At 43.4% G+C, this 14527-nt stretch overlaps 1 protein-coding gene across 1 annotated transcript; it reads left to right on the forward strand.

Moving 5' to 3' along the window:
* Positions 1-364: 364 nt before the first annotated feature.
* LOC308088295 (arrestin domain-containing protein 3-like) lies at positions 365-14299 on the forward strand (the record flags this gene model as incomplete). The annotated part of the gene is made up of 8 exons (XM_080432695.1): positions 365-392; positions 2876-3037; positions 4190-4222; positions 4401-4464; positions 8499-8643; positions 10219-10315; positions 11920-12176; positions 13817-14299. The coding sequence occupies 8 exons, from the start codon at positions 365-367 to the stop codon at positions 14297-14299; spliced, it is 1269 nt and encodes a 422-aa protein (XP_080288821.1).
* Between the last annotated feature and the right edge of the window lie 228 nt (positions 14300-14527).

Genomic DNA, 14527 nt, shown 5'->3' on the forward strand with positions numbered 1-14527 from the left:
CATCTAAAACTATCTGTTGATATGCATGGCTCATATCTAACTTAGTGTATTTTTCACCCTCTCCTAGGGTTGCAAACATGTCTTCCATTTTTGGAATGGGGTACTGTTCTAGTGAAGACACTTTATTTACAGTCAACTTGTAGTCCCCACACAGCCTAACGGTGCGTTTTAACAGCGGGCGATCAGCGGGCGATCAGGATAGTATTTTCCGGAAGTGCATTATATGTCTATGAGAGCCGGCGACTACTGGCGATAGGGCGAAGTGGGCGGGGGGGCGATGAAAGATGGATTTTCTTTATCTTTTGGACGATGTCGCCCGGGATCGCCCGAGAGTCGCCCGCTGTTAAAACGTACTGTAACTGTCATGTCGGGCTTCAACACCGGGACTATGGGTGCGGCCCATTCTGAGAATGTCACTGGTTCTATTATTTTCTCTTTCTGCAACCGATCTATTTTTTCCTCCACCTTTTGTTTCATAGCAAATGGCACTGATCTTGGTTTGTAGAATTGGGGCTTGGCATCACTGTCTACGTGTATCTTTGCCTTAAATCCCTGCAACTTTCCCAGCTCCTCTTTGAACACTGTCTCATGTCTCATCAACACGTCCTGCACTCTTACTTCCTGTTCTGCTACTGTATTTACCCTTTGCCAATCCATCCCCAGCGCTTTTATCCACCCTCGTCCTACCAGGCTTGGTCCTACTCCTTCAACTACTACCACTGGTAATGACTTTGTCCTGTCTTTATACTCGACTTTCACATAAGCTGCACCTATCACTGGTACTGGATGCCCACTGTAAGTTCTCAATTGTATTCTGCACTGCTTCAACTTGGGTGTCCTGGCCTGCTTTCCCAAATTCTGAAATTCCCCTGTTGACATTATTGTATAGCCACAACCTGTGTCTACCTCATAAGTCATTGGTGTTCCATTCACCCTCAATTTCTGCCTTAGGGGTTCTTCTCTAGGAATGATTATCTCCTGATCTATATTGTACACAGTAGTGACTACGTCCTCTGTACTATCTATGCTGTATACAGTGAAAACATCCTCCTCCTCATTACTATCCTCCCTGTCCTCTTGAATGAAATGCGCCTTTTTCTCAAATCTCCCTCTCTCTTCCCTTTTCTTCCATGTGTTTTGAGTACTCACATTTTCACCTGCCTTTGACTTACAGGCCCTCCTAATGTGTCCCATTTTCCCACAGTTATGACACTTTTCATCTGCAAATCTACAGTCATTCGCCAAGTGGGTAGTTCCCCCACATCTGAAGCATTTACCATATTTGGCAGGCGGCTTCGCCCGGACATCAGTCACTTTGTTTACAGTTCCCTCCGCAGCGCGACTCCATTTTGCGCTTTCCCGCGCGCTGTTTAACTCCTTGATGTCCTTGTTAGCCGCCTCCATGGCCTGCGCCTTCCCTCAACGCAGTGTCAAAAGTTAATCCATCCTCCGAGAGTAGCCTCCGCTGAATACTGTCCTCGTTGATCCCACAAACTAAACGATCCCTCAACATCACCGTGAGAGTATCTCCAAAATTGCAGTCCTGGGCGAGCTTCCGTAGCTCCGCCACATATTCCACAACATTTTCCCCTGGCCTCCTGTCCCTGGAGTTAAACTTCCACCGCTGTACTATTTCACTCGGTTTTCGGTTGAAATGAGTTTTCAGCAGAGTCACCAACTCTTCATAGGATTTAGCACCCGGGCGATCAGGACTTAACAAGTTTCTCATTAATGTGTAGGTCTGTGCGCCCACACAGCTTAGCAAAATGGCCCGTTTCTTCTCGTAACCTCATTTGCAATGAAAAAATTATCGAGGATTTCACAGTATTCCTCCCACGTCTGCACGCCACTTGTCAAAGTGTGCTACTGATCCCACTGTTCCAGCCATCTTCACGGACACCACCGCCGGCACCGAGCCGCTCGGATTCCCAACACTGTTTTCGTCCACAACAACACTGTCTTCATCCGACGACTCTGATGACATATGTCCGTAAAAACGTGATAAAACTCTTCTTTTACTCAAAAACAACGCAATCTCCTCTCACCCGAACACTTCATCCGATTTGTCCTCGTCGCCATATGTAGTATAGTGAATATAGAAGAGGCCACACAAGGGATACCGTATCAACAGGCACAGGCTGCTTGTTTATTAGCCAGCACGGACACATACATGGAGAACGAGCGCCAACATACATGTACTGGCCCAGTGGGCGGATACTTCCTACTGGCTACCTTTACTCCTAGTCCTGGTGTACTTGTGCCCCCTTCTGTCCCGGCCCCGTAATGACAGTCCATAAATGCCTAGTAAACCCACCATATAACAAAAATCAATAGCCAAAAACAATGCATAGCCAAATATTTTTCTTGGACCCTTGATAAATTCCAAACCTTTTCCAGGACTGGATTTATTTTTTTCTAATTTCAGAATATTTCCAGGAATTTCATGACCGTGGGAACCCTGTACAGTCTATGATCCTGATTAAGATTGGTTTCCAAAGTTTGCAGGAGGGGCCTGTTTTGAAGAAAATGCCTCAAATCATGAATGCAGCATCCGATTGCCATGAAACGTATCTGAAAGCCAATCATAGTCAAACAAAATGTAATTTGAAAACCTGACAAAGTTTTCAGGAGGGGCACGTTTGCCCATAAAATGCCACAAGCATTGCTGGACCCATCAGTGAGAAATTTGAACACACACTCCCAGTAGGCCAAGGAAGAACCCCCCCATTCAAAATTATTCAGATTGTCCCGTATAGTGCCACCATGAGGTCAATTTTAGCTACATGGCCTGGTGGAGACCTGCTCCGAGGAGCAGGTCTTTTTCTAGTGTTATACTAAATGCATACTGATATCTTTCTCTTGTTTTATTTGCCAGATCCTTCTCGCATGGTGCACGATGATGTGGAGTGTGACGGCTGTGATGGGCAAATTATGGGGACCAGGTATAAGTGTACAGTGTGTCCTGACTATGACCTGTGCTCTGGCTGTCAGTCCACTGGGCTTCATGAGGAACACCGTCTGAGGCCCATCATTCTAGGTCAGAATATAATCATTGCTGTTGGCAGAAACCTCATATCTCCATTTGTCAATTCTTATGTTTCCCCCCACCCCTCCCGTAAATTAATGTCCTACTTCGCCATACTAGTGTCACACAAAGGTAGCACAAATAGCCAACGTGCAAGCTCGCAACGCACAGCGTTGCAACGCGTTGTGAGCTTGTAGAGCTGCTATTTTAGTAAAAAAAATAAATGTGGATTTTATAAATATTCAGCCAATGCAAAGTATTTATGTGAGCTTCTGACAAAATAATAACTACATTGGATCCGTTGGAACACAGGTATGTTTTTTTTTCCATTTCCTGAAAAGTAACGGTTTTGGACATCAAGGTTTAAACAATAAACATTTTCATCTGAAAACTGTGCAGTTGTAACCTTTAAATACCTCAGGGAACGTAGAAAAGGAACTAATGTCGAAAATTTAAATGCAGGCACTGCCATTTCATCCTGTAATGTGGCAGCTGCTGCTGCTGATGATGTAGCTGTAGGCTACTTGTAACTTCCCTAGTTGCTGATGATATTTATATTTGACTGTCTAGTTTTTTATTCACTTGGATTATGTTTAGATATATATGTATATGTTGTTTGCTTGTCCACAAATGCTAAGTAACCTATGCTAGATGGTTGTTCAGACAGATGCTATGTTTGACCTGCTATGGTTACTTTGTAGCACTTAATCATTTTCCTTACACTCCATTTACTTGAACTATTGCTTGTTGTTTGCTGAAGTTTACTCCGGTTTGGCACTTTGGAAATCTCTCTGAGTAATCATTTACATTTAATACGTTGTAGGTCTCTCTTGAAAAAGAGATAATACAGTAAACTGATTGGAAATAACCTGGTAAAAATAAAGATAACATAAAAAAAATGCAATATGAATGCAAATTATAAAATAAAAAAAAGAAGAAGAAAAGCAGCCCCACACATTAGAAGGACAATACCAGAAGCAGGGAAGTATATTTTCAATGAGTCTAACATGATTCAAATAGAGTTTGAAGTTACGATGGGTTTATATAGGAAAGGGCCGTGTCTGATCTAATCCTAGTCTGTTTAAACAAACAGATGTTTACATTGGTCATTCAACACAACTTTATTCTAATCAGTAACACTTTGGCCTACTTGTCTGTTTTCAGATCCACTAATGACCGATGAACGTGGGAAACCATGTAAGTGAAGTGAAAGCCAACATCAAGATATTGTAGGTTGTTTTGTATAATGTCTGGGACCTATTGTACACTTTGTATACTGCAGCCTATGACAATGAATGAAGGGCTTTTCACATGGGACGTGACTGACATGCTCCACTATTCACTAACTTGTTTATGATAATGTTGTTTTTTTCAGATAGCAATGTTGTTGCCCCGGGCTCCCACATCTACCCATTCACCTTTCAGTTTCCTGTTAACCTGTAAGTCTCATCCAATGTGTAATGTTTGTCAATGAAGACACTTGGGTTCTTTGAACATAATTTATTTAGACTGGTAGCGAGTAGCAAATAGCATACATCCTGTCTCTCTTGTACATACATAGATCTGCAAAAATGTTTGTTTGGGTGTGGCTTACAGTATGTAGCCTAGTAGATGGTGGCATTTAGTAGTTATTATAAATCATGACATATCTCCACATCCCCTTTTCTTTAAATGTAAATCACACACAATTTAAACATTTCTGCTTATGTGAAATTACACAACACATTCTGTGGTTTTACCTTTTTTTTCAACTATTGCTATTCCAAATATTCCAAATACAATCTTCAATTTCTTTTTTTTCTTTTTTTACATGCATAACACATATCAATGTCCATATTGGTTGTCCTTATTTTTTTTTATGCATGCTAAAATGTCTTTGATAAGTGTTTTTTTTTATTTGTATTATTATGTGCAAAAGGATATAGCTCTGTGCTGTTCTTTAGAGGACCAGTCTGTCAGGTGGTTTAGACTGGCGTGTAGACCTTCTCAGTACAGGTGCTGAAGGTGTCTGGTCAGCTGGTTCTTTAAGTGTCTCTGCCTGGTGTTTTCAGCAAGCTCCGTCGATTCCTTCTCAGGACTTGACCATCTTCTGTTCTGACGGTGTAGGATCTAGGACCCACTTCCTCCAGAACTGTAGCCTGGTATCCAGCCTGCTTCACTACGTTTGGCGGATTTCTTTTCTCACTTCGTTTCTCAGTCTGGAAAGGCTCCTATTTGACTCGTTTTGCAGAACTACACTGGAACTACATAATGTAACATATGTAGTTCCAACGTCGTAGGCAACGTCGTTGCTGATTGGATGTTCAAATGAATCACAACGATCACACTGGTGTTTTTGTCCTGCCCCGCACCACAGACCAATCGGAATCCACGGTTCGTTTTCAGCCGTATGGCATGTCCCGCCTCCCTTGGAAATAGGAGGCTTTCCAGACTGAGAAACTAAATGAGAAAAACTACCAGAACTGTGGCTTTCTTGTTCCAGTAGTTAGAATCTTCAACTCTCTGTGTCATGTTGTGACAGTGGCACTAAACCTTTTGACACTTTGTCATAGTTAGCTTTCTGTCTGTTTTGCAGACACTTCTATTTCTGTCTCACGATGTTATGCCTCTTCTGTTTTGCAGTGTAAGGAAGCGTGGTTCGTAGCCTGCGTCCCATCAGAAGCTCAGCAGGAGACAGTCCATGTTCTAGTGGTGATGCTCGGTAACTCAGTAGAGCTAATGGATCAGAACCACTCTCTTTCTTGAGCAGCTTTTTGACTATGTGCACACCTTTTCTGCTTTACTATTGGACTGTGCATACAGGTGGCTCTAGGTTACATGCTGAAAATCATATTCTTCTGCAAATTGCTTGTCTCGAAAAGATAGATTCCATATGTGTAATCACACAAGTTAAGTAGCTGTCATGCTGGAAAGCAGTGCGATCTCTGGATAGTTTGAAAAATAGTCTATGACCAGCAGATAATTCTCTCCATCCAGGTGGAACAAAAGTTCCTGATAATCTATTATAAATCATCACATTTCACCACACAATGGACCTGTGAACAGCCATACTCTATGTTGAGTACTAGGGATGTCCGATATTATGGGCCGATATTAGCATAAACATTTTATATCAAAAAATATCTGTATCGGTTTTTGAAAAGAAAAAAAAAACTTGAAAAAAAAGGAGTTCTTATACTGTATGGTTTGTGTGATATGAAATGTGAGCTTACCATAATCACAGTAATCCTTAAACATATTCCATCATATTCAAGGACTTTTGCAGAGAAATTGAAACTCCAGTCACTTTCAAATTAGAGCACTGCAGAGGGCAGGTGTGTGTGTCTATGTCCTGCTGATGCTCGTTGACGCTCGTTAATGTTATAGGCATCATAGCAATTATGCTTCTGCACTGTCAAATTGGCCAACATCTAATCTAAGATTAGTGGGACTCATTCAAATGACCACCAGTGAGTCCCGGGACTCACTTTATTGAAAACCTAACACCACTGTATTATATTAGATTTATTAGATATTATATTGGTATCGGTTGATGTTGGTATCGGAAATTAGGAGTAGGAATATCGGATTTCGGTATCCGATATATCGGTATATCGGATAAAAGTCAATATCGAACATCCCTACTAATATAGTACATATGCCAAGGACGCATAGGGAATTTTCTAATCGAAGGGGACGATTTTTTTTTACCGGGTTTGTTACTTTTTTGGGTGTTTTTGTTACATTCATTCGGTTAATTCGGTACAAAAGATGTACTCCATGAAGTGTAGATGTCGGAGGTTTCTTCTTTTTCTTTTTTCTTCATCACAAAAGTGGGGGGGATATCCCTCCCCCCAATGGAACTGAGTATGTCCAAACCAAACCAAATAATATCACAAGTAAGACGCGCGAACGCTGGAAGCGAACGCAGCTCGAAAATATTGTGTATTTACGGACTTGTAATCCGTGTTATTTCACTGTGATGGGGAGAGAACATTGACATTGTGTGTGTGTGTGTGTGTGTGTGTGTGTGTGTTTCAGGCTGTTGTGCATTGTAATCAGAGCAGGCTGTTGTGCATTGTAATCAGAGCAGGCTGTTGTGCATTGTAATCAGAGCATTATGAGAGCATGAACACAGACACAAACAGACACACAGACAGACACACAACCTGAGCAGGGTTACATAGTAAGCTCCACTTGGTCCGCGTTCGCAACAAACAGCTGGATCCATCAGTGCCATAAGATGTGGCAAGCAAGCAACGCTGCATGCCCGTCCATCTACAAGTGACATGTGACAAATGCTATATATATGTGTATTCTTGTCTGCAACTATACATGTATTAACCACTTTCAACCTGGCATCCCTATTTTCAAACATTTTGGTCGCGTAACTTATTTTTTTGCCCTATCTCTTTCTGAAATTATGCTTCTGGCTGCATTTCTCAGTAATGTTGACATGAACGGGCAGCATTTGGGCTCTCTGGTAGGCTACAGTAGGCCATATTTGACAGACTTTGTGATATTCAACAGACCAAATAAATTCTGTGCACCCAATCAACTTCATGTTTAGTAGAGTAGGCCATAGTTATTTTTTTACCCCCTTTTCACCCCAATTCAGTTGGCTCTCATGCATTGAAGGAGGCATGAGCTCGGCCCTGGAATCCCTCGGCTGGTTGGGGGAGTGTAGCGCCCAGGATCACTTAGAAAATTGGCACCGGGTGAAAAAAAAGGTTACAAAATGTGGCATATCTGACAACAAAATGCTATGTTTTTTTCATTCCACAGCACAGTCGTAGTGAGTTGACAATGTTTTTGGGAGTTAGAAGGACTGACAGAGTTGACATGTTATGGTTGGGACACACCAAATAGTAATATTATTTAGTTAGTTTAATTATTATTTCTTTAAGAATATATTTTCACCAAACCTTTTAAAAGATTATTGTGTTAATAAAAAATGATTTGTCCCATTTCTCAATAATGGGTGACATATATATATATATATATATATATATATGCATGTGTGTGTGTGACTGTGTGTGTGTGTGTGTGTGTGTGTGTGTGTGTGTGTGTGTGTGTGTGTGTGTGTGTGTGTGTGTGTGTGTGTGTGTGTGTGTGAGAAACCCTTTCACTGCTTCTCTCAGGAAGGGACCACACACTCCAATGACAATTATATATATATATCGTATTAATGCTTCATCTTTTATTTATTCTGCACAACGTGTTCCGCTGTGTTGGCTTCATCAGCACCTTCCTGAGAGAAGCAGTGGAAGGTGTTTTGTCTTCATGTACATTATCTTGCCTACCAGCACCTCCACCTCTGCCTGGATGTGCACGAGAGCTACCTGATTATTCAATCGTTTGCACATTTCTCCCTCCAAAGTTTATGTTAATACGAAATCAGATTAATCATTTGACAGCCATAGTCGAGATTAAGTTAGCACTGCACTCTATTTATAATAACTGGCTGAATGATACCTCTCATCCTTTCTATTAGGGACTTGCCACCCACCTTCAAAGGAAAACACGGTAAAATCAGGTACACCCTGGAAGCCTACTTGAGCAGGCCCATGACACTGGACAGAAAAGACATCAACAAACTCACCTTTATCCCCACAGCTGTTGTCAACCCTGAACTGATGGTATGAGATGACTTAACACGGCTATTATGGTTTTGAATTTTCCATTTGTTTGTATTATTATATTTACTTCATAGTTTTCAATTTCAGTAGTTTTTTGCTAGTTTGCTATTATTAGGTCAGAATCAGAATCAGAATCAGTTTTATTGTCACATCACAGGTTTACAAGGTAAAGAAGTGGGTGAAATTCGTTTTTGTACATCGTTCCCATCGCAACGTTAATTTCCATAGAAAGAAGAGGGGGGGGGGGGGGAGAAGAAGAGGGGTGGGGGGGCAAGTGGGAAGGAGATCAAAAACAAGAGAGCAACAGAAGGCCAGACAAGTTATCTACATATTTACAAAGTACCTGAGATAATAAAAAACTAAGGTGCCTGAGCATAGCAGCAATGTATGTATACTGTGCATGTTATACTTATACTGTGCATGATATACATATGGACGTTAAGGTGCTTAGAGAAAAAAAGCACAATAAAAAAGACAAAAAAGTCAGTGCGTTATACATGGGATTAAGGTGCAAAAGGTCAGTGCGTGTCCACCTAGGGTGGACTGACCCTAGTATAATCCGCAAGTAGCTCCATGAGGGAGTGCAGCAAAAAAGTCATTTGTACCTGGTGTAGTCCACAGGTGTGTCCGAGGGGGAGCTAAATCCAAGTCATTGTCCCTGGTATAATCCACAGGTGTGTTCAGGAAGAGCCAGAAAGGTTTTGCACCGCCTGCTGTCAGGCTGCTGAGCAAGGCTTATGCCTCATTCAGCATCCTGACAGCAGCTGGATTAAAACTACACCAGTACCTGGTGGTGGAACTCTTGATACTGCGGTAGAGCCCCTTGCCCGGTCGCGGTCGTTGTAGGGGTTTGAACAGTCTGTGACTTGGGTGGTGCTTGTCCTTGATGATGCGCTTGGCTTTGACCACGCACCGCTTTTTGTACAGTTCCTGGAGCGCTGGGAGCTCGATTCCCATTATCCGCTCTGCCGATCGCACTACTCGCTGTAGGCTGGTCTTTTCTCGGGCAGTGCAGTTCCCGTACCAGGCCGTGACACAGCCTGTTAGGATGCCTTCAACCGAACTGTTGTAATACAGCCTGAGGATGCGACGTCCTACTCCGAGCTTCTTCAGGCGGCGGAGCCAGTACAGTCGCTGCTGAGCCTTTTTCCTCACGTGTGTGGTGTGCGTCTCCCATTTGAGGTCCTCCTCGATGTGTACTCCGAGGAACTTGAACTCGCTGACCCTTTCCACTGCAGCACCGTCGATGAGGATGGGCGCATGGTCTCTCCGCGGCCTCCTGAAGTCCACGATCAGTTCTTTGGTCTTGTCGACGTTAAGAGAGAGGTTGTTCTCCCTGCACCAGCGTGCCAGTGAGTTGATCTCCTCTCTATAGTCAGACTCGTCGTTGTTGACGATTCGGCCTATCACTGTCGTGTCGTCCGCGTACTTTATGATGGTGTTGGAGACATGTGTGGCTGTGCAGTCATACGTGTACAGGGAGTAGAGGAGAGGGCTCAGCACACATCCCTGGGGTGCTCCGGTGTTCAGGTCAGGAATGGTGTATTAATGTGTCCTTTGTGGTTCCTCTCCCAGAACCCACAACATGACACCAAGGAGAAGAAAATGAAACTGTTTACATCCGGAATGGTGGCCATGGACGTCAAGCTGGACAAGATGGGATACTGCCAAGGTGAGACACGCTGAAGAAGGCTTGACGCCGAAACGCGTCCGTGTGTGCTGTGTTGTCCGTGCTGCATATGAAATAAAAGTACCAGAAGGACTTCGGAGTGCTGGCTATTGCTTTATCTAAGGTGAGAGGAGGCCTGTCACAATTATTACATAATCCCCATAATTGTAAATTATTTGAGATAATCACAGTTATCCCAAATTCAAATTGGCTTAAGGGAGGACCGGCCGGGTGAACCTCTGACATCTCATGTCACTATGAGTCAGCTATAACCATAAGGAGTTCGGACAATGCAGCTACGCCCAAATATGGAGTGTGTTGTCTAACCTCAATGTGTCGTCATGGCATCAAACACATCAGTCAGCTCCATATATGGGCTCAAAAGGGGGCATGCCCATATATGGGCATATAGTGACATCATTGGGCATAAAAGGTACAAGGACTAACAGATACAGGGATCTCCATATATGGGCATAAAAGGGATACAGGCAGACACTCAGACAGATAATATATGGGCACAAAAGGGCACAGACAGACAGAGACAACGGGTACTCTGACAAAGCCCCGACACTATGACTCAGACATATTGTTCGGATGCGCCACGTATTGGGCCAAACCTCTAGTTTTGTATAATCGTCATAATCGCAGAACTGGAGTTGTTCCCCTGCACTTATTTACACGACTTTGAATACTCGATCTTTATTGGTCAATCAATTATTTTGACCAATATTTTGTATGCAATTGTTTGCAATGATTGATGTCATTTGTAAGTAACCATGTCATAAGGGGAACAATGCAAGTCGGGAACAATGCAAGGTTATGCAATAGCCATTGTACCCATTGTCAGAGTACCTGTGTTGTACCCGTCTGTCTGTGTCCCTTCTATGCCCATATATGGAGTTCCATGTTAGGCAGGCACAGCTAAATAGGGAGTCTAGGCGAGTCTATGACGTCATATTGATGACATCAGCGTACTCATATTTGGATATTTGCTGATTTTTCGATATTTTTTGGAGATCCGCTGAGCCGACTGACTTCCCATTTGGCGTATCACACACTCTGCGTCATTCGCCAAGTGAGAAGTCTGATCGCTGCCCTCTGCGGCATGCCCATACATGGGGCTCATATATGGGCATGGCCATACATGCATTGTATAAACTTGTGCGGACAGCAACTCGCTTGCTTTCAACATCAGGGCATCTCTCTCTCTCACACACACACAGACAGACACAACGCATGCAGTAAATGTTCATAGGCCTGGCTGCTTATTTCTATCGCAATCTGGCAACACTGGGCACGGCACTCCCTCTGATCCTCGCCAAATCACGTGCCGAGATTGAAGTCGGTCGGTCTCATCTATGCACATGACGATATATGGGCATAACGGTCAGATTGGCGGATCTCGACAACCGGATATCCATATAGTATCTACTCAACGCTGTGCAGGCGTGCGCTCAACTCCCTAGGGTCGTCGGCGATGCTGCGCCGAGTTTGGAGTCGGTCGGTCGGACGGTTCTCGAGATACGTGAATAACAGACGGACGTACAGAGATTCGGTGCATTTACTGTCAGAAGGTGAATGGGATTCCCCTGGTGTGTGTTTTCCAGGAGAGGGGATCAACGTGGTGGCCTCCATCCAGAACAACTCGTCCCGGTACATCAAGCTCAAGTACTGTCTTTACTCGAAGCACAGCTTCCTTGCCGACAAAGAAAGGAATATGGACACCAAAGACCTCATCAAGGAGGTGGGGGACGTCATCCCACCTTCATGTCACCAGACTGTCACCAGGAACATCACCATTCCCTCTCAATTGACTCCATCCATTCTCAACTGCGCCATTATTAAAGTTGAATACAGGCTTAGGGTAAGTTATCTGTCAATTAGGGTAAAACTGTTGGTTCGTTGAAATAGTTTAATATCATGTGGAGTACACAGGATGTAGCCTTGACGACTTTGGACGTTTTCCTTTTTTTTTTACACATTTTGCCCACAGAACCAGGAGATAACGTGATCCAAAGATTTACTGCTCCATTCACTTCCTGGTTAAAATATTTGGGAAATATTTTGTATCTTGGCTCCTGTGTTTTACCATGTATTTTTGGCGAGACAGACATTTTCAACGCTGTATGACAAGCGAACGGGAGGTCGTGTTCTTTTTTTTCCCGCGGAAGCAGTGTGAAACCCTCCTTGGATTAGCAACCATCAGGGGATCGGTCATACTGGAGATAAATATTCTGTGACTACTTGAAAAGGTAAGAAAATCGCTGGCAGTGGATGAAAATTGCCGGTTTTGACCGATTTTTTTGTGACAAAGACTGGAAAAAATATATCTCTCCGGACATCCTGACCGGTTGACAATGACTCGGCACGTTCATTAATTATCACCGCAAATCAGGCACATTTCAAATCCTCTGCTTTGCAAGCTCTCTCTCTCTCTCTCTCTCTCTCTCGATTTATGTATGTCCACAAAGGAGATACAATACAAGGACACAAATATTTACAAGGTGCTGTAAAAATGTAGTCAGCAACCATATTTGGCGGCTACCAATAATAGAAGCGATTGCACAGAATTTTGCAAGCCGTTTAGACACTTTTTTTGGCAACCCAAATGTTGGAAGCCTACAACCAAATGTTCGAAGCCTACAACCAAATGTTGGAATCCTACAATCAACCTATGTACATGTACTTGACTGCCAAATATAAACACTAGTAGATTTCACCTATCCTATAGCTCTGTGATGGTATGGAGGAGCGGCTGGTATTTAATGACTTTAGTCATAAAAGCTTCCTCTAAGCTAGAGGTGCAGGCCACTTCAAGAATGGAAACTGATTTGGAGCCTTGACAACAACATCTGGTGTATTGGCATAGAGATGTTTGACACAGGTTTGTACGTTCTCACTGACAGTGTAAAATGTTTGGATATTTCCTTTCACTCCTTTGTTATGATATCAACTATTCTGTCGTGGCTTGCTAAGTAAAGCCCTTAACAGGCATAGGAGCCATTCAGAATATGTGACATGGTTTCTGTAACAGGCCCTGTGGTGTGATGCATACAATGGTAGAGGGAAACCAGAGATAAAGGTTGAGTCTGGTAGGAAGGATTTGTTACCTGGCTTTTATTGTAAAAGTGATAATGTCCTCATTGAGAGCAGTGTTCCTAAGAAATGAATCGGAAACAGAGTGATCAGCAGAGGGAAGACAAGCAAGAAACACACACATCAGTGCAAGTTGATGTGCATTTGACTCCATATACAGTGTTTTTTATTAATTTTTTTCTTTAATGTATGTTTTGTAATCATAATCTAAATCTACAAAGTAACTTGTAACTAAAGGTTTTCCAATAATTGTAGTGGAGTAAAAAGCACAATATTTGCCTCTGAGATGTAGTGGAGTATAAAGAATTGAATGTTCCAGAAAAGTAAAGTTACCTAAACATTTTACTTAAATCAATGTACTTAGTTTACGTTTTGTTGATATCAAACATCACTGTGTGTTTTCTGCAGGTTTATCCAGATGTGAAGTACGCGTTAGACCCACAAATGAACTTCCCCATCGTCGTCATGCTGGCCCCTGGGCGGCAAGCGGCCAACCGACATGCATTGAGCAACCCCACACAAAGTGGGCCCCTCGCTGGGGCCCCCGTGCTGGAACGGTATCCAGCTTACTCTGCTTTTGGAGGTGAACCATTCAGGGTCCCCAGGGGCCCACCGGCATACAGGCCCCAACCAGCATTCGGGGCACCCGGGGGCCAACATGCATTCGGGACCCCCGGGGCTCAACCAGGATTCAGGCCCCCTGGGGGCCCACCAGCATTTGGGGCCTCCGGGGGCCGAACAGCATTTGGGGGTTCCGGGGGCCCACCAGCATCTGGGGCCCTCAGCGGCCAACCACCAGCATTGAGCAATTCCACTCAAAGTGGGGACGCCCCCTCACCCCCTTATGGCTCGTATGGGATGTATCCGACGCTGTCGGAAAATTTCCTCTGAATATCACTTAAGTAAGTGATATCTTTTTTGTTAGAATACTGTAAGTGTTAAATAGCTCTATATTCTGATATGAATCGTTGCTGTAGAGTGTTTGTTCAATAACAGGGGTCTCTCCAGCTCTTCAGTAAAGAGAAAATGCATTTTCAGGTCGGGATTCCAAAAATGGTATAACAAGCGAACGGGAGGTCGCAATTAAAAAAAAATTCTCACGGAAGCACAGTGAAACCC

The sequence above is a fragment of the Gymnoscopelus braueri genome, assembly GCF_963280865.1.
Source record: "Gymnoscopelus braueri genome assembly, chromosome: 7".
Lineage (NCBI taxonomy): Eukaryota > Metazoa > Chordata > Actinopteri > Myctophiformes > Myctophidae > Gymnoscopelus > Gymnoscopelus braueri.